This window comes from Natrix helvetica (assembly GCF_964273705.1).
Source record: "Natrix helvetica genome assembly, chromosome: 2".
NCBI classification, from domain to species: domain Eukaryota; kingdom Metazoa; phylum Chordata; class Lepidosauria; order Squamata; family Natricidae; genus Natrix; species Natrix helvetica.
In genome coordinates, this window is record NC_138552.1 from 218,639,003 (window position 1) to 218,658,440 (window position 19,438).

The 19,438-nt window shown below is 39.5% G+C and overlaps 1 protein-coding gene across 1 annotated transcript; it reads right to left on the reverse strand.

Annotated features, from left to right (window-relative positions):
- Positions 1 to 14,574: 14,574 nt before the first annotated feature.
- Positions 14,575 to 19,351, reverse strand: EXOC8 (exocyst complex component 8). The gene is made up of 2 exons (XM_081942691.1): positions 17,757 to 19,351; positions 14,575 to 15,889 (listed from the first exon to the last, which is right to left on the reverse strand). Exons 1-2 carry the CDS (start codon positions 19,323 to 19,325, stop codon positions 15,281 to 15,283), a joined length of 2,178 nt encoding a protein of 725 aa, XP_081798817.1. The 5' UTR covers positions 19,326 to 19,351; the 3' UTR covers positions 14,575 to 15,280.
- Positions 19,352 to 19,438: the final 87 nt, after the last annotated feature.

The following is a 19,438-nucleotide window of genomic DNA, read 5'->3' on the forward strand; positions in this document are numbered from 1 at the left end:
AGAAAATAAACAAATAGTATTCTATCTTGCTGCAAACTCATCATTTTGGACCTCTACGTGGTATTTTGGTGACACTTTTATTGACTATTTCATTTGCCGTGAGCTCAGATGCCAGAAATTTTGGTGTTCATACTGGGAATTATGCAAATAGCATAAACTACATAAAGTACATCATATTTAGTGACAAAAGAGAGTTTTTTAATTTCCTCATTATTCCTATTACAACATCTTTGTCAATGGGGAAAAATCCACCACCATAGAGAAAGATTATCCAGAGGTGGTATTCAGCAGGTTCTGACCAGTTCTGAGAACCGGTAGTGGAAATTTTGAATAGTTCGGGAGAACCAGTAAACACCACTTCTGACTTTCCCTGCCCCCATCTATTCTCTGCCTCCTGAGTCCCAGCTGATGGGGAGGGAATGAGGATTTTGCAGTGACCTTTCCCTGGAGAGGGGTGGGAATGGGGATTTTGCAGTATCCTTCCCCTGCCACATCCACCAAGACATGCCACACCAACCAAGACATGCCCACAGAACCAGTAGTAAAAAAATTTGAATCCCACCACTGGATCATTCATATAGAAAAGGTTAACTGATCTTTTGGTCAAATAAATGATTTTGAGAATCCCATTGTGTAGAAGCAAAAATAACAGCAGAGATTTTAAAAAATTACTTCATGAAATGATTGCAGACTATAGGCAAAACACTCTGTGCTCATTTTTAAATATGTAGTACAACCTCAGTTTAAGAAACACGAACATTCCACTTGTTCTTAAATGTTCAGAGTTGCTTTATTCTTCTGTGGCCAGTATTGAACTGTAATGTGTCTTTCAGAGTACAGTACACTAGCCTTTTGTTTAACAGGAAGATCAACTAGCTGTTGTGCAACACTCCCACCCCTTTCCCCAGTACAGTTATCAATTTAAACCATTTTCTTGCGATGGCAAAATTAAAGAGACTTTGTTGGTGACGTGACGTTTCTATACTGTACAACGAAAAGCCCATTTATGTATAAGATCTATAGATTTCTTTCTGAAGATTTCTGAATACTGCACTTGGAACCTTTGATTAGAACCATACATAGAAAGAAATGTGATTCAAATTTAGAGACGGAAGCTAGCAAACAAAGGTTCAGATCCTAGGATTAGGTCCAAGTGTACAAGTAGCATCAAAGGAGTTTTTTAGATTCAGTTATAGTTATAGACTAGGATTTATATCTGATCTCACTTCTAATGTTAGGTATGACTACACTGGTTATAGATTGTTCCACTGCTTATGTGGCAAGCAAAAGCAGATATGAACTGTAGTCAAAATATAACCCCTTATTCATGTATTAATTTGTAATAGGATCAGAATAGCCTGCCTCTTGCTTTCTCTGCATTGTTTCTAGTGCTCTTGTAAGCTGTTAGCATAGATCCCTTCCCCATATTTTTCACTAAGATTATATCACAAAGTTTTAATATTTGTTAGAAACCCTGTGTCTGAGTTTTTTCCCCACTTCAGGACACATTGTAGGGAGAGCTTGTAGCTTTTACATTTAAGAATCTGAATTAGGAATCTTAATATATTTATACTTATTTAATTATTAATATTCACTATAAGGACTAACACAAAAACAGAATAATATTTCCTCTTTCAAAACTAGCAACCTCCATCCATGTATAATGAACAGGACAAATTTGCAAAAGTAGCGTCTGTTGGCTTGTCTCCATCTTTGGTGAAATCAAGTTGCAGTTTGTCCAATGTAATAAAATCAATACTAGGTTAAAAAAGTAGATCATATATTTTGTGGGTTGTGCTTCTCAAAATGAATTTTAGAAATGCTGTTGTAATGGAATGTATGGATTATATGCTGTTCAGTATTTGGTTTACTGATTCATAATCAAACAGACCTCTGGGGTTTATACAATTTAGACAAATATGCTTGCTTGAACCACAGTTTTACCATTATATTCTTGACTTCGCATCCACAAGAATCTCTAGGATCACAACTACTGAGATGTGTTTCCCTTTCAAGTCTTGTTGTGTTGCCTACTTTTGAGAGGGAGGAGCAAAGAATAATGAGAGTGTACACCAAGACTCCCAGCTGACGATCTCCTCAGCTGCCAAGCTGAAGCAAGCAGACACCTATACCAGATAGCAGCAGTATAAGATGATAATGGAGGCAAATTAACACTGAGTGATAATGGAGAAAGCATAATTTCATGCTGTGCAGGAGGAAGGACTGAAAACCCACACAGATATTTAACCAAGAAAATTCTATGAATCATAACCTACCTCTCTTGAAAAAGGGAAAAGACTGCAACTCTGAGGAAAATGGAAGGAAAGAGAGGAAAAGGACAATCATAGAATCACAAGGTCAGGTTCAAAGTAACACCCTCCCGATGAAACTGGCCGAACTGAATCCCGCCAAAGACTGGCTGTGTGACGGCAGCGAGAAACCCCATTCTTGGGAGTACCTATCATCCATCCATGCCGCTGGTAAAGATGGTTTCCAGGCCTGACACACAAGGCTGGAAGGGACCTCGCAAGTTTACTAGTTCAACTCCCTGCCCAAGGAAGGAACTCTTATACCATCTTGGGCAAATTGTTATCCAATCTTTTCTTGAAAACTTCCAGCGATGGAGCACCCACAATGCCAGAAGGTAAGCAGTTCTATTAATTAATTGTTCTCACTGTCCGGAAATTCTTCCTTATTTACAGCAGTGAGGTTGACATTGCAATTACTTCCGTCATTCAACCTACATCAGGGGTGTCCAAACTTGGGAACTTTAAGACTTGTGGACTTCAACTCCCAGAATTCCCCAGCCAACTGGCTGGGGAATTCTGGGAGTTGAAGTCCACAAGTCTTAAAGTTCCCAAGTTTGGACACCCCTGACCTACATAGATGCTCTTCTATGCATTCCAGAGTGTCTATATATATTTTTTCTGTTAGTAGTATCGTACAGTGAACCAGGGTTACTCTTGCCGTAACTCTGTACAGTAAAAGAAAACACTTTTTGATTTTTGGTTCAATTTAAGCAATCAGCACTTTTATTTATTTGTTTACATTTCAGTTTAAACAATCAGCTTATGTGGAGATACTGATCACAACCTAAGCTTTTCGTTTTGGTTTTCTGCTTCCTTCATGTCTCCTGCAATTAATCTGCTATTTATAGAAGTTGTAATAAAAATGTCCAAGTTTTTTTTCCTCCCACTAAGATACCATGGTGTTCGGCACAGGTCTTAAGCCCTATTTGTCTGGCATTGTAGCTATTTCACTGAATGCGTCATCAGCGCTTGGAATTTTTATCATCCATTTATATCAAACAGTTCCATAGTTAAAGTAACCTTTATGAACATTTCTTTGAGGTGAAAAGAAAGTGGCAAAATGCAAAAGAGTTGATCATATTTTTGTTGTTATCGGCATCTCACCTTTATTTTCTCACAGAAGTCAAACTGGCATATCAAAAACTCTGAGATGTATTTCTATGTAGGCAATTCAGGATGCCATTCAATGTTCTATGTATAAACCTTATTTCTCTTCCCAAATCTGTATTTCAATCATGAATATTAAACCAAAATGTTGGATCATGGCACAAGCCCAAAATATATATTAGTATAGTGTTAGTAGAAGTACTACACTTACAGCATACAGATGTTGAAACCTGACCATTTCTTAAAAATCTTCTAAGGTGGGTATTTAATCTTCTAAGGTGGACATCCATTCAAATGTTGTTGAACGAATAGCATTTATGAGATTCACATTCTTTAAAACTCTGCCCCATCGACTGAGTATTAGAGGACATTGCAGCTCTGGAAAAGGCCATTCATGGTATTGCTATCACTGGTATCAATGGGTATGGGCAAGGTAGGTCAGAATGCTGAAAGCAACATCATAATGTCTCAGTGCAAGCCCCACCCCTTTTCTCTTTCTGTTATGATATCATCCCAAAGAGGTGGAGCTTACAGACTGAGTGACCCTGCTTTTGACATTCTTATGAAAGCAATGAGATCTTATAAGCACTTCCAGTTACATTTGTAACTCTAAATACAATGTACACATGTTCTAGAACCATGACGGTGAACCTATGACACGCATGCCACAGGTGGCACGAGGAGCCATATATGCCAGCACTCAGCTCCGCCACCCATGTACACAGCGGCCAGCTGATTTTCAGCCTTCTGGAGGGCCAGGGGAGGCCATTTTCGCCCTCCCCAGGCTTTAGGAAAGCCTCTGGACCCTGGGGAGGGCAAAAATTCCCCCTCACACAGTGGTCGCTTGCGCATGCGCAGGTGGGTTGCTCATACATGCATAGGTGGGTGGGCTCATGAGCGATAGTGTGCGCACACACAGCTTTGGCACACCTTTGGAAAAAGGTTAGCCATTAAAGTTCTAGAAGAACAAGATAGACAAGTTTCAGGTGAAGAAGAAAACAACGAAAAATAATGTGCACCTACAATAAAAGGCCAGATCACAATAAAAATAGCACTTAGACTTATATACCGCTTCACAGTACTTTACAACCTTCTCCAAGTGGCTTACAGAGTCAGCATATTGCCCCCAACAATCGGGGACCTCATTTTACCTATTTTAGAAGAATGGAAGGCTGAGTCAGCCTTGAGCCTAGTGACTTATTGGAATCAATTTGGTCAATAAGGGAAGACCATAGCTCTCCTATTGATTTTAGATGACACATTTCAAGCATTTAGGAGGCTCTGTTTTTTTAATTATTCCATGATATTCACAGCAATTGTCTTAAAAGTATATTAATTTTTGAAACACAGCAAGAAATAATAATGATATTGAATGCACGTTAAAGCAGCTTTTCAAAATCCATATTAAACCTAAACCTGATATGTAAAAAGTTGCAAGAATTTGTTACAGTACTGATAGGGAGAACAAGACAACAATCCTAGACTACTCATAGCAATTTATCTTTACACTAAATTGGGATTAAATTAAAAATGCAAACCCACCTAATACCAAAAACTCAATTCAATAAGGCTATTGCATAAATCAGTTCAAGCACTTCTTTATTGTGAAAAGATAATTTTGCAATTGAGTAGTTAAAATGTAAACCACCATATAAGGGTATTTAAGGATATTGCCCCACTGTACAATTTTATCTCGATTTAAGTAATCACTATATTCAAGATTTAATCCACTGTCTCTTTCTTGGAGTCATGTGCAAAAACATCACTTGAATCCAAGTGAGTGATGCTTAGAGGACTGACAGCTAAAATTACCCAAATGGTTTTAGTTTCCATTCTGCCAGGCAAGTAGTTTATTGGATCCCATTTAAGTGTCAAATTATGAGACATTTTTGGGGTTGTCTCCAGTTACCTCCCCTTACCCACTCCCCACTTAGCATTCTAGCATTTTGCTGCGAATGCAGGATTCACTTAAGGGCTTTTCAAAATCAATTGAGTCTTAATTCATTGGTTGTGACAGGAGTTGACCAACCGGTTTATTGTCTCAGCCTACATGCAGGACTGTGAGAGAGTGACTGACCCAAAGTCACCTAGCTGGCTTTTATGCCTAAAGTAGAACTAGAATTCAGTCTCCTCGATTCTAGCCTGGTGCCTTAACTATTAGACCAAACCACTAGACCAGTTGCCATTTCACTCAGACATAATGTCTATGGTTAAAGCTTGGGTGTGTGTATGTGTGTGTGAGTGAGGGCCCAGTGGACTTGTTGACCGAAAGGTTAGCAGTTTGAGACCCAAGTACTGTGGGATGGGGTAAGTTCCTTGCCTTGCTCCAGCTCCTGCCCACCAAGCAGTTCAAAAGCATGCAAAGGGAAGTAGATAAATAGGTACTACTTTGGTGAGAAAATGACAGCATTCTGTGTGCCTCAACACATAGTTTTAGCTATGTATACTATTGTTTGTATGGTTTTTAAATTTATACCTGTACACCGCCCCGAGTCCCTTCGGGGAGAGGGGGCAGTCTAGAAATCTAAATAAATAAGTAAGTAAGTAAGTAAGTAAGTAAGTAAGTAAGTAAATAAATAAATAAATAATAAATAAATAAATAAATAAATAATAAATAAATAAATAAATAAATAAATAAATAAATAAATAAATAAATAGTCATGCTGACCAGATGGAAGTGTCTTTGGGCAACGCTGGCTCCAGTGGCTAGGAAACGGAGGTGAACACTGCCCCCTAGAGTTGAACACAACTAGTCAGGGGAAACCTTTACCTTTTTAGCTGAAGCTTGGTTTCTAATTTAAAACGTTTGCTGAAATAATAAACAGCTGAATGGCTCAAGCCCAGATTAAAAATGGTTGATGTCAGTGGCTAATGAATGTCTATCAAATCAAGTCTGCCAACCAAGAGCCTTCTAATCATTCTGACTGGCAGTTATTATTCAACTCCTCTTGAGGACACACTACAAGGCAAAAATGGCTTAAATTGTAATCCTAGCCACGTTTACTAAAGGAAATTCCCCAAGCGTCTTCTGAATAAATATACTTGTGAGATGGGTGGGAATAAACTCTGCAAAATAATGGCATGTAAGATTTCATATATAACTTTTAGCATACAAAATTTCACATATAACTTTTTATTAGAACTTTTAAAAAGAAAAGTAAAAAATTAATACAAAGTACCGGTAATATAACATAAGGAAGACAAAACACAAAGAAGTAGCTTCAATAGAAGCCAGAACATTTTTTTTAAAGAACTGACTGACAAACAATTAGAAAAAAAGCTATGAAACATTTCAATAATCATATTTCAAGATATGATTATTGTGTTGAGATTGTTATATACATGGAGATGGAATGGTCTGAGACTATCCACTATGGAGGAATGGTTGGTGAAATTGACAGATCTTGCTGAAATACACTAACTTTTTTTAATGAGAGAAAAGATATCTACATTTTGAGTGATTGGAAACCTCTTATGCACTTTTTGCATTAAAAAAATGAACTTGTGATTTGTGGCTTTGATGATTATAGAAAGAGTATCACATTGTAATTTAGAGACGGGTTAAAATATAAACTGCTGTGAAGGATATTGGGAACTATTTCTTTGTATCTTTTTTCTTTGTTTTCTGTTTTTCTTTTCTTGCACTTTGGCTTTTACTTTGCTTTCTTTTTCTTTTCTCTTTCTTCCTTTATAAAAGGATATAAGATTTCAGATTTAAGGAGAGAATTATTTCACCCCCATTCCCTTCTGAAAGACTTTCATAAAATAGAAAGTACCATGTATACCTGTAAAAAACTGCTAAAGGATGGAATCATTTTATACTAATCTTCTGATTGGGAGTGGGTTGGGGTATCACCCTTACTGCTTTTCCCCAAAACCACTTAGTTGCTATGATGCCTTCACATATACAAGAATAACATAAAAATATTACATTTTTTTTAATCACATAAAAGGCTGGGCAATGTTCCAAATGCAGTCTTAACATAAACCAGGCATGTCCAATCTGTGACCTCTGCCTGCATTCAGTCCTGGACAACTAATAAAGCAGCCCCGTGTTACAATAAAAAATATTAAAAAGGAATGTTTGTTATTTATATACACTATTTATATATTTTATATGTGACCCAAGACAATTCCTCTTCACTCAATGCGGCCCCGGCAGGCCAAGACACAAATCCATTACATCCGTGACACAACTATTCCAAGTATTGGCAGAAAGCCTCATTATAAAGTTTCAATGGCACAACTTGAAAGACTGCAGCAACTACAGAGTAGTTAGTGTGCCCAACTCCTGCTTAATCCTGTACTTTCAATACCGATCAGAGATGTAATGGTCAATGGAAGGGGTTTATATCTTTACTGCATCTATCGGATTATTGGCCATCTACCAATTATGTTACCGTCCTTATTTACCTCAGTCCTACTCAAGCTAGAAAGTGGGCAGGTTTCATCTTGAGTACACAAAAAGCTGAGTAAGGATCCAAAGGTTAAAAAAACAAGACACAAAAACATGGAAGAATACAGGTCACCAAGGAAGAGACCATAAAGATAGTTCAGAATGTTAAAGATGTTGTCCAGAAAGCCACATAGATTCTGATCACATTATTCCCTTTCAAGATAAACTGTGTTAGGCAAAGCACAGGAAAGGGACATGAAGTAGTAGGCCATACTGATTAAAATCATGAGGAAAAAAAACATAGGTTTGTTTGTTTTTTAGAAAATGGGTGTGATGGGGGTGGGGAGAAGATTGTTAAGTGCTTGGCAGTCAACACCAATGCATACAATTTACTCTGGGCAAGTAGCAGAGATCTTATTGATTCATATGAAGACTATGAGTTCAATTCATATCCACATCAAAGCCCCACATTTTGATATAACCACACAGTGTCCCCTCATTACATGTTGGGAGGTGTGAAGCGACCTCTTTCTGCACAATACTTGAATTCTGAATATGTCCTGAGTTCGATTCAGTATCCCAATATGTAAATAACTTAAATGGTTACAATTTATTTTATTTGGAACGAGATGATAAACTGGCGTTGCCCGGGTATTTATTTATAGGGGGAAAATATCTGGACCAAATGTAATTTCTAGTGTTGGATTTTCCCCCTTACCAGAGTGACCCTCCTTGTGAAGTACTGTGAAGCCATTACCATGGAAACTCCACTGCGCTGTATGGTAGAAGCCATTTTACGGCAGTATAGTAGATTTAAAGGCACAACAGGCTGCATCTTAACAGAACACACACCCTGAGGGGTGTTAGGGGAGTCTGACACCACAGTATTTTTCTCCACAGAGTAAGTTATTTGAGTACAAAGTTTGGTTGAAATTGCTGGAGGCGTTCCAGAGTTATGCTGGAACATATACACACAGAGCCATTTTTACATATATAGATTCTGGCTGGGTGGCTGCCCTCTTTGTTTTTCTCCTTTTTCTTAAATAAGTTCCTCTTTTATATCAAGAGACTTAGCCCAACTGTTTTTAAAAGAAAGTCTTCATCAAATTTTGTGACCTGCAGGTCTACATACAGCATGTGCTTTCATGTGTAAATCCTGTGTTTCTGGGTATGAGGCCAGAACAATCAGAAACTGATCATTCCGGCCTTTAAAAAAACCAGACAGAAAGGATCCATCAGCTGCAGAAGCATGGAAGTACAGAGATTAGGTACTAGCCAGGGTTCAGTGACATGCATTTTACATATCCACTCACTGCCTGTAACTTTCAAAGTTTTGTTCATCAAAGTATTTAATTATCAATTACATTTCATCAATTTTCTCTATCCTATTCTGTCTGGAGAGTAACAGATTATTAAAATTGACCTGATACATTATCACTGCATTATAGCTATTTCTATTACAATAATATCATACTGCTTCTAATATATTAAAATGATTTCTGTCATGATGCCCACTGCGTTGCAAGCTAGATTTAAACTGGGTCCACTATTTTTTTTTGCCACATTTTACTTACTCAACTGCTTTACTTTAGAGGGAGAAGACTGCCACCTGCTGTCCACATCCATCTATTGCCTTTATTTGATTCAGCCACTGCCAATGATCGGTGTTCATACATGCTAATCCATAATTAAGAGAATAATTGTTTACTGAATTAACCCAATTGTTTGAACTGTAACCTGCAATGCTGGTTGAATTTGCAAAATACTCCAAACCAGAGATTAGCCAATGTTTTATCCCAGCATGAGGCAGCCAATGTCTTAAACCACAGGTGACTAATTGGACAGATTTCCAAACAACTACCCTGGAAATTCTAAGATGATGGGAGAAAAGTCAGACTAGCTCAGTGCATGCCAACATTCTCCACAGCTGATACTCAAGGGTATCTGGCTAAGCACAGTTATCAGAAGTTGCTAGTTTTTGCAGCCTTACAATTCCTAGGAACTATAGGAATCAAGAAAGGATTACTGAGAGTTTAGTTCAGCAGTGTCTGATGTGAGGCAGGCTGACTAGTTTTCTTGCATCCAGCTATTGGTAGTTTATTTTATTATTAATCACCAATTTAATTATGTAGATCAATAAGTAATCTATACTGAGCAACTATGATCTAAGTATTCTAAATACAGGTTCCTTTAAAACAAGGATGGGTAACTTGAACCCTTCTCTGACCGTGATTGCTAAAAATTGGCAACAAGGTTTTCTGTCATTATGAGGGAAACTTAACATGCATAGAGAATATTAATAGGCCTCAAAACTTTACCAAAAAAATCCAGGAAAACATGCAAAATATCTTGATACAATTTACTATGATCTCCGTCATAGATGTCATATGCAACCCAAGGCTTACCTGCTCTTAAATTAACATGCTTAAAAAAAAAAGCACTACTCCCTATCTTATCCTGTTTTTTTTTAATTTGCAAATATCACACTTTAATTACAGCAAGGTAAAAGAAGAAGGAGACTCCAAGGCTTGAAGTTCCTCAAAGTTTCATTTTATTAGAGATGTCATACTGGCACACCTGGGAAAACCCAAATCTGAGAGTTCTGAGTTTTCCCCACCCAAAAGAAAGTCAAAGATCCATCCCCTGCACCCACAAGTCCATCACATGGTCCAGTGAATACACTGTACCAACTGGAGACAACCCCCAGTCACTCCCACCCAGGTGCCGGCCGAATGCCCTTGATTCCCTGAGAAAGGAATGTTGTTATGGCTAATCTTCCACCACTCCTTGTGATTCCCCCCTCCTGTTTTCCTAGGCACTAAATGTGGCAGCCCAAAAGCTCCAATGAAAAAGATGGCTTCCAGGGCTGACAATGCCTTAATTTTGATCATTTCATAATATTCATATCACAATACATAATGGTTTATCCAGTATTGTAACTATTATACAATCATAGGAATAATTAAAAACTAACCAACCACAAAAGTTATCTGATTACACATTGAAGTTTGCCATGAAAGAAATATCGTGACTTGTAATCTGTGGAAAAAGTACACTAATATTATGGTTTTGTGCCAGCGTTTCTGAATATGATTGTATATTAACCATCATATTCACACATTTCCTGGGATACAGTATCCTGAGCCAAATTAGAAGCAGATTATGAAACAAACAAGAATGAATCCTCTCATATATTCAGTGATACCAATATGTAGGTAACAACAGAACAGAGGTTTTTTTGTATGTTAAATATGAAGATAAAGGTTAGAGAAAAAACTATGTTTTGAAAAACAGAGTCTCTGAAATAAAGTGATATTCAAATGTTTCCTTGAATGGTTATTGGCTGACCAAATGTCTAACCAAAAAATCAGCAATTGTTTCAGAGATTCAAAACTATTAGAGTTAAAGCTGTGCCCTACAGCAAAATACTGAATATGATAAATATGTATCATTTTCCAGTTGTCTCCCTAAGCAGTTTTGCTGATCAAATAAATAGGTAACTGATGGACATGCAGTATAAATGATTGAACACAGCTAATTTAATTCATCTGGAGGTTATATAGCACTATCCCTATAAGCATTTAATGTGTCATTTCAGGCTTCAGTGCAAAACATAAATACAGTTAATAGTCTGACAAGGCTGGCGCCTGATCTGATTAGCAGCTGAGCATTGGAATAATAATCTATGTTGCACTGTGTCAGTGACAATGTGTGTTCAGCAATCTTAATCCCTGAACCTCACAAATTCATGTATATTAAGAATGCTTCCCGTAAATCAATCAAAGATACGTAGCATCAAAAGTCTCCTCTCCAGCCCACCATCCCGGCTAATAGCAATGGATAAGCTTTCTCTCCATAAAGGCATCTATTCCTTTCATAAAGCTGCCTTTAAAAAGGGTCTCTCCTATCTTTTGTGAATTGAAATTTTGTGGGCGGGTTACAGGCATTTCACCAAATGGCAGGTTGGTCTTTCTTCAAAACAGCTGCCATAATGGGTAATTACATCAATTTACTTTTTTTTTAAAGGCTAATAATGTTGCAGTTTCTTGCTGCCTTTAGGATCCCTACCCATCAATTTTACCTTTTTGTGTGGTTGGATAGGTAATCATGGCTCCTTACAGAAAACATGGGGTGGCCGCCAACCTCCTTTTTTTCCCTAAATGCCTTAGGCCTGATTTTTTTTTTTAATTCTTGGAAACAAAATGATACTGATGATTGGTTCTTTGCAACATTAACAGGCTTTTGTGCTTTGATTAATGAAGAGCAAGTATTTAAAACACACTCCAATTTCATCCTTCGGATCAAATTCAAGTGACTAAATATGAAGCAGCCTTATTATATGCCAGAGAAGTTTCTTAGGTGACCTTGGGTCAATCTGTCCCAGCCCAGCTTACTTAACAGGGCTGTTACTGTGGGGGGAAATAGAAGGGGTGCTAAGTAGGCCAACGTACTTGTATTAAAAAAGCCTGGACATTGGTCAGTGTTTCCCTTCATTAAGTCTGCATGCAATTTTAGGGCATGCCATGAATAAAATAAATTCCTAAATTTCAACTATTTAGTATTGTTCAGATACTTAGATCTGCCCTATAAACTTCCCTCAAATTAAACTGTAGCTTCTTTGGTCTGCTGAGGCTGCTATAAGCAGTCCTGAGAAACAATGTCTTTCTTATCTATACAAGAGGCATGAAACTGGTATAACCCTCAGCATTGCAGCCTTTCTTTTGTTGTAGCAAATACAGAATTTAATTGTGTGTCCTTTGAAATACAGGCCTACAGTGGAGCCTCAGATCATGAACACTTCTGACCATGACCGAATTGGGTGCCGACCTAAAAATCTGCTGTATGTTTCACTCTGTTCACGAACACATCCTCGGGTGGTGATGAAACACAGCCGCAGCGGTTTTCCCTGCTGCATGATTTCCCCTTCCACACCTTTTTGTGTGTGCACGCATGCTCAATCAGTCTTGCTTCCAGTCATGACCAAATCGGATGCTGACCGAAGTCCTGGAATGGATTACAGTCGTGACCGGAGGATCCACTGTATATACCTCCAGTGCATATTAAATTGGTTATGCTCAAAACATTTTTATACCCACATTCCTCTGGAAAAAGAATATGCAGGTATTCTGTTAAATGTTTTCCCATGACCATCAGTTAGAACAGAACATGCATGACAGTCCCACGTTCTTATAGTTTGACTCAAACTTTACTGAAATGCGAGGTTAAGAATAACTTTTCCCCTTGCTTTTTCCCCCTAGAGTATTTGTTTAAATGGCAAAGTCAGTTCACCCAATCTCCATTACACAATTTAAAAGGCAACAACATAGTAGTAGCAAGTATTTAATATTTTCAACGTAGCATTTCATTTTACATTTTACTGAACATAATGTTTTTTTCCAACAAATTGGAGCACTTCCCTGGAGTTATTAATTCTGGCTTAGTACTCATTAGATAATTATACACCACCAGTATATTTTTAATAGGGATTCCTTCAATAGGCATTTACCTTGTACAGTGTATTTATTCTTTAAAAAGACAAACAAATCTAACCCTCTACCCATATTAATACATAATCACAGTGGGCAAAACTATGGAAAGAGCTATTAGTTTTACACCTTGAATATTGCCTGGGTAAATTTTTACTTTTTAAACTCAGGTGAACCTCCATCCAATTTCTTCTTGCGGTGCCCTAAATATTCCACCCTTCACTTATATATGTTATATGTTGTATGTGGGTGATTTTTCATATCATGGTATTTTCAGGGAATCAGATTTATTAACATTGTAAAATATTTCTCCATTTCTTTCCAGTTTTCACTGCTCAGTGGATCATTGATGACCACATAGACATAATGAACTGAACAGATTACGTATCTTCTCTCAAATAAACATCACTGTATGAAATTGAAAGGATACGTGTAGATGGATACATGAAAACTAGATCAAGCACAACTTGTTCTGAAGTTAGTTATAGGAATTTCTAACTAAGAAGAGTTTCATTTTTTAAAGTAGATTTAACTTCAGTAAAATCAGGAAGCTGTAGCAAAATTGAAACAAAATTCACAAATATTGGCAGGTTTTTTGAGAGAACTATTATTTGAAATTATTCATGTTTCACCTGCTAAAAATTAAAAATAAGCAAATTTTACACTTAAGGTAGCATTTATTATTGCAAAAATATGTGTGCAATAGAAATGCTACCATTAAGAGTGCAGACCTCATACTGAATGATAGTTTTCAAAGAATTTTTAAGCTGGATCTTTTTGACTGTAGCTTTTAGTAGTATTTCCCCATCATCCGAGAGGGATTCAGGCAAGACTGCTTTGTTTCCTACACAATTTCTGCTACTTCAGAAACAAAGTGAAATTGTCTGATACTATAGATGTATAAAATGTTCCATGCATGATATAGCAGGCTTTAGGAGGCCAATGCCCAAACTGATATGCATGTTTTGGCATGATGGACTGATGGGTGGGGGATGACGACATGACAGGAACCCTAACCTGAAGGGAAGGCAAATCCTGGGCCAATCAGTGCGAAAGGCAAGCCAATGCTATGTGCCATTCTGGAATGCCAACAATGGCAAAGGATAGGGAAGGCACCAGGAAAATGGGGGCAAGGGCCCCTGGTATATGCCCTAGTACAGGGGTGTCCAAACTTGGGAACTTTAAGACTTGTGGTCTTCAACTCCCAGAATTCCCCAGCCAGCATGGCTGGCTGGGGAATTCTGGGAGTTGAAGTCCACAAGTCTTAAAGTTCCCAAGTTTGGACACCCCTGCCCTAGTAGAACACTGGAGGTGGCTTAAAGAGAAAGCACTGGGGAAAGGGATGGCACATCCCCTCTTTCCCTTCCTCTTTGGCTGTTCCCAGTATAATGAGATATGGCTTACTGGGAAGCACTGAGGGAGAGGAAGGGAAAGAGGAGCAATACATGCCATCTAATCCTATTTGGCCTACTTGGATTTTGTTCCATAACCAAAGCATTCTGGGTTTGGGTTGTGCTAAGCTGTGGCTGATATAGAAAAGCTCAACAGGACATTGGGATCACAGCAGATTGTTTAAAACGTTCTTCCTAATTCATGTACACCCCTGCATAACATGGAGAAATCAATAGACACACCTCATAATTTACATTCCTAAAAAGGTCAGATTTTTTTTTTCTGGAGCACCTAATTACATACATTTAAATAACACTATTTATTAACATAAACAGATGTCATCACGTTTTGAAATCTAAACAGTCACTTTCAGACCTTCAAAAAAAGATGCTGCTTGAGCTAACTACAGCATTTGCTTTCTTTTCCTTTTTTACTTGCTGTCCCTTGTATTTGCAGAACATAATTAACTAATGAGAGCTTTGCCGTATTTGATAATCATCAGGAGTTTAAGTATGTACATACACATCTTTATGTATGTATGTACACAAGTATATACAATCTCTATATGAAAACTACTGAGGCATTATATTTCACACCACTGAGGTAGTACTTTCAGGATTAATACGCATTAGTCGTGAAACATTCCTCAGATCCTGCAATTGCTTAGCAGGTTTTCCAACACCTTCCTCAAATCTTTTTTCTACAACAGGAAGAACAGTTTCATAAAGGAAAGATGCATTTTGCCTGATGAATGCTTTCTTCTCGGGATCCTGTTCACACCGTAAACTGTAATCAACATGTTGGATGGCCACAAGGATTATCTCCATCAGACTTTCTAGCAGAACCATATGCAGCTCAGGGAAATACAACTTGAGAGCGTCCTCCAAGAAAGCCATAGTCTGTTTCGTGAAAGCCACAACAGTGTAACTAAGATTCACCCAGCAGTCATCTCCAGTGTACTGGTCAAAACTGGTCACACCACAGCTCTTCATTTCCTCTCTAAGCTTTCCTAAGGCTTCCGGGGTCATCAGGTTCATTCTCCTCCACATCTCTTCAGAGTTGCGATGTTTTGTGGCCTCAATTATGATGTCTTTGTTGCTCTGCAGAGCCCCTTTGATATCCTTTACTAGTAGGGCATGAATAATGAAGGTCAAATCCAGACCAATATCGCCAAGTTGTTTACAATGTTCCTTTGCCACCTTCAACAACAAATGACATTAAATTAATTAAATTTAAAAATGTTGTACAATACAGAGATGGCAAAATAATCTTCCTATTGGAAACATTAGAAAACACTGAAATATGACTTTAAACCAATCTCTGCATAGTATTACAGGATCATTAATAGATAATTGTCTAATCCAGGGATGGGCAACATTTTAATCAGCTGACAGCCACATTTCTTGGAAGACTTTGTTGCCAAAAGTCAATGAGGGATGTTAATACCTCTTGCATACATAATAGGCAGAAAGAAGAAGGGGATGATGGAAGGAATACCAAATATAATTTGAATTCAGAAGGCAGTTCTCTTCTTCCAGGGCTTTATTCAATATAGGACAAATACCTCAAAGTTTGTATAAAGCTCAAAAGAGGTTTTGTGCCACTCAATAAATATGACTAGACATTGCCTCATAATTGGAGCCAAGACTTTAAGATGCATTATTTCTTACAAACTTAAGTTTCTTATTCAACAGAATGTACTCAGAAGAATGTACTCAGTTTAAGCCCCATTCTTGGCTTTTATTGTCCCATCTAATGTTAAAGACAGTGCAGCTCTAATCCATGTAATACTACTTATGCTAAAATTTAAGTAAAAATAACAAGTTTGCAGTAACCATCTTAATTTAAAACATACAACTGAAACTTATTTCATACATTTAAAAGAAATGTATTGTCCAGTAATTTAACTATCCCTAATGTTAATGCTAATATGAAATAAAACTGGATAAAAGACAAGTTTCATTTCTACTGCCGTATTTTTTGGACTATAAGACACACCGGAGTATAAAATGCACCAGGATTTTGAAGAGGTAAATTTTTTAAAAACCCGTTTTTGCCCTCCCTGGCCCTCTGAAGGCCTCCCAAACCCTCTGCATGCCCTGGTTTTTGTGAGGAGGGGAGGGCAAAAATGCAACACATGGGGGGTTTTGGGAGGCGAAAAATATTCACAAAAAAGGGGCAGAGGGTTTGCGAGGCCTGTAGAGTGTTCCTGGGGGCTGGGGAAGGCAAAAACCAACCCGTTTTTTTGCAAAAAAAGGGGCATGCAGAGGGTGTGGGAGCCCTGTAGAGTGTTCCTGAGGGCTGGGGAGGGCAAAAAACGGGTCTCCCAAACCCTCTGCGGGTCCATTTTTACGAAAAATGGGATGCATGGGACGGGGTTTTGAGAGGCCAAAAATGCTGTATTCAGTGTATAAGACGCACCAAAATGTTCACACTCTTTTTTTGGGGGAAAGGTGCGTTTTATACTCCAAAAAATACGGTACTCCCACCATTCAGATTAACAGAAAAGAGTAGTCTGTATTCTATTTCAGTCTTTTCAGAGATAAGAGATAAATAAAAAATGACGGCAGATGGTATCTGCTTGTATCTTGTTTTGGACAGTTAAAAAGCAACATTAGATTATACAGAGGCTCATCTTTTGTTCTATAAAGCAAAATATGCTTTTTCAGGTAAGACAGGATCTGTGGTTAAGATCCAGGTGCACTGCAGAGGCAGTGCATATGACTAACCTGTATTTTTCAAATAGGAGAGGGAGAGTCTGTTTACCACTAGCAGAACTGGAAATGGAAATGTTGCTGTCTTCCAGATCTTTTACCAATTGCTCATAGGCATTTTGTTTTGTGTAACAAACAAGTTGCTGTATGTGCATTTCTGCTCTCCCATTACATTTATGTGTGTATCTGCATTAGGAGGCCCCAGCATAAATTCCATGTCTTTGATATGACAAGATGGGAGGATTTAGGGCTGAGCAGCTACTACATTTGAAAACACTGCCCAAATACCTCTCCCGTAGGGATGCACTGACAGACTTTTTTCAGGATTTTACTCCATTCTTCCTTTACTTACCTTTACACACTCAGCCGCAGTAGATAAACTCTCCTTACTATCAAACACCTGTTTGCTAAACGCATCTACAAACATCCGCATGGTAGACCGGGCCCAGACTACAAAAGCTGAGTAACACCCACTGTTTCCAGCAAAGTCTGTCTCAAACTCTCTTGCAGTCTCTAACAGGCTGGTAAAGAAGACGTGACAAAGTTTGTGGATATACAGCAATGTGGCACCCTCAATGCGCAACTGTCGGATGGCTGTGTGAACAGCGGCTTCCCTATTTTTCAAGAAAAGTTCACACGCCTTAGTTGACTGGCCCAAGCGAATGAGCTGAGAAACAGCCCGCCGGGTAGCTCTGGGTCCTCCTCGGAGAGACCTATCCGGAGACAATTCAAACACAAGGACCTCAGTGAGCTGTCGGACTCTTTCATCCACCTTTGCTCGCAACTCTCTAACCATCTGGGTAACAGGTTTGTCACTCAGATATTCCTTCAGCTTATCTAATAAATCAACCGCCCCTTCAAAGTCCCTCTGAGCAATGCAGACATCCAAGTCTTCTGGCAGTTCCTGAATCCATTCTAAAGACAGATCCACCATTTCTTCTTCCGGCGTCACCTTCTCTTCTTTCTCCACCTTCTCTTCCTCGTCTACTTCAAATGGATTAGTAGTCTCAGCAGGCATTGGAAGAGCCCGCGTTGGGACCTCCTGCTCCAGCCTCCGTTTCTCACTGAGAACTCGGTTTCTTTTGGCCTCCTCCAGTACTTCCAACCACTCTTTCTTGATCTTGGCATTCTCAGCTTGGAAGATGCGACTCTCAGGGAACATCAGCAGCTTGAACATATCCTTCATGGGGGGGTTGTCCTTGACATTAACCACCGCCAGCCCATCCAGTGGGTAGAGGGCATCGTAACGGTACATGCCCCGCCGGTTGGGCAGCCATGCTGCCACCAGCAGGCAATCGTTCATAAGGAAAGCGTGGACTTTCTGGATCTGGACCATGTGGTCAGCATCGTACTCCACAAGGTCCCCGTTGTACACTAGGTACTTGCCAGGACTCTCTGGGAGGAGGTCCCGACAGCCCTCCACTTTCTCCAGGAGGGTGGTGAGAGTTCGCTGCCGGCCCTCCTCGTTGGCCGAGGCGTCCTTGCCTGAGAGAGGCAAGAAAGGGTTGGTGTGAGGGTCGGCGGCGGCAGCTGCAGCGCGCCAGGCTCCCGCGACGGCCGGGTCTTCCCTCTCGCCGACATTGGCCTGCAGCAAGAGGGCCTGGGTGACGGTTTCCATGATGCCTTTCTGCTCGGTGAGGATGTGGCTGAGCTGGTACATCTCACTCTCCAGGTAGCTGATCTCGCGGGCCGTCTCGATGAACTGCCGGTAGTTCTGGTAGACGTTGCGCTTTAGGCTCTGCGCCGTCTCCTCGCTCAGCGCCTGGATGCGCTGCCGGTGCTCTTGCAGGTCCCGGTCCCCGTCCGACTGCTGGGACAGCTGCTTCACGTACTCTTCCGCCGCGTAACTCCCGGACTCCAGCTGCCGTCGCAAACGGCTAGCGCCGCCGACTGCGGCCACCTCCCCTAGAGACACCGCCATGCCTGAGCCCGCCGCGCCGGAAAAAGAACCGCTCCCGAGGATCTTTAGAAGAGAAGAGCCTGCGGGGAGGGGGGGGGAGACGTAAAACGTCACAGAACGGCGACACGTCGCTC

What these genes read in the sequence shown, in the direction of transcription:
- EXOC8 (XM_081942691.1), bottom strand. Translation starts at nt 19,325, where the DNA reads ATGGCGGTGTCTCTAGGGGAGGTGGCCGCAGTCGGCGGCGCTAGCCGT. An exon ending in CTGCGGCTGAGTGTGTAAAG is followed by an intron (nt 15,890 to 17,756) that starts GTAAGTAAAGGA and finishes TTGTTGTTGAAG; the next exon opens with GTGGCAAAGGAACATTGTAA.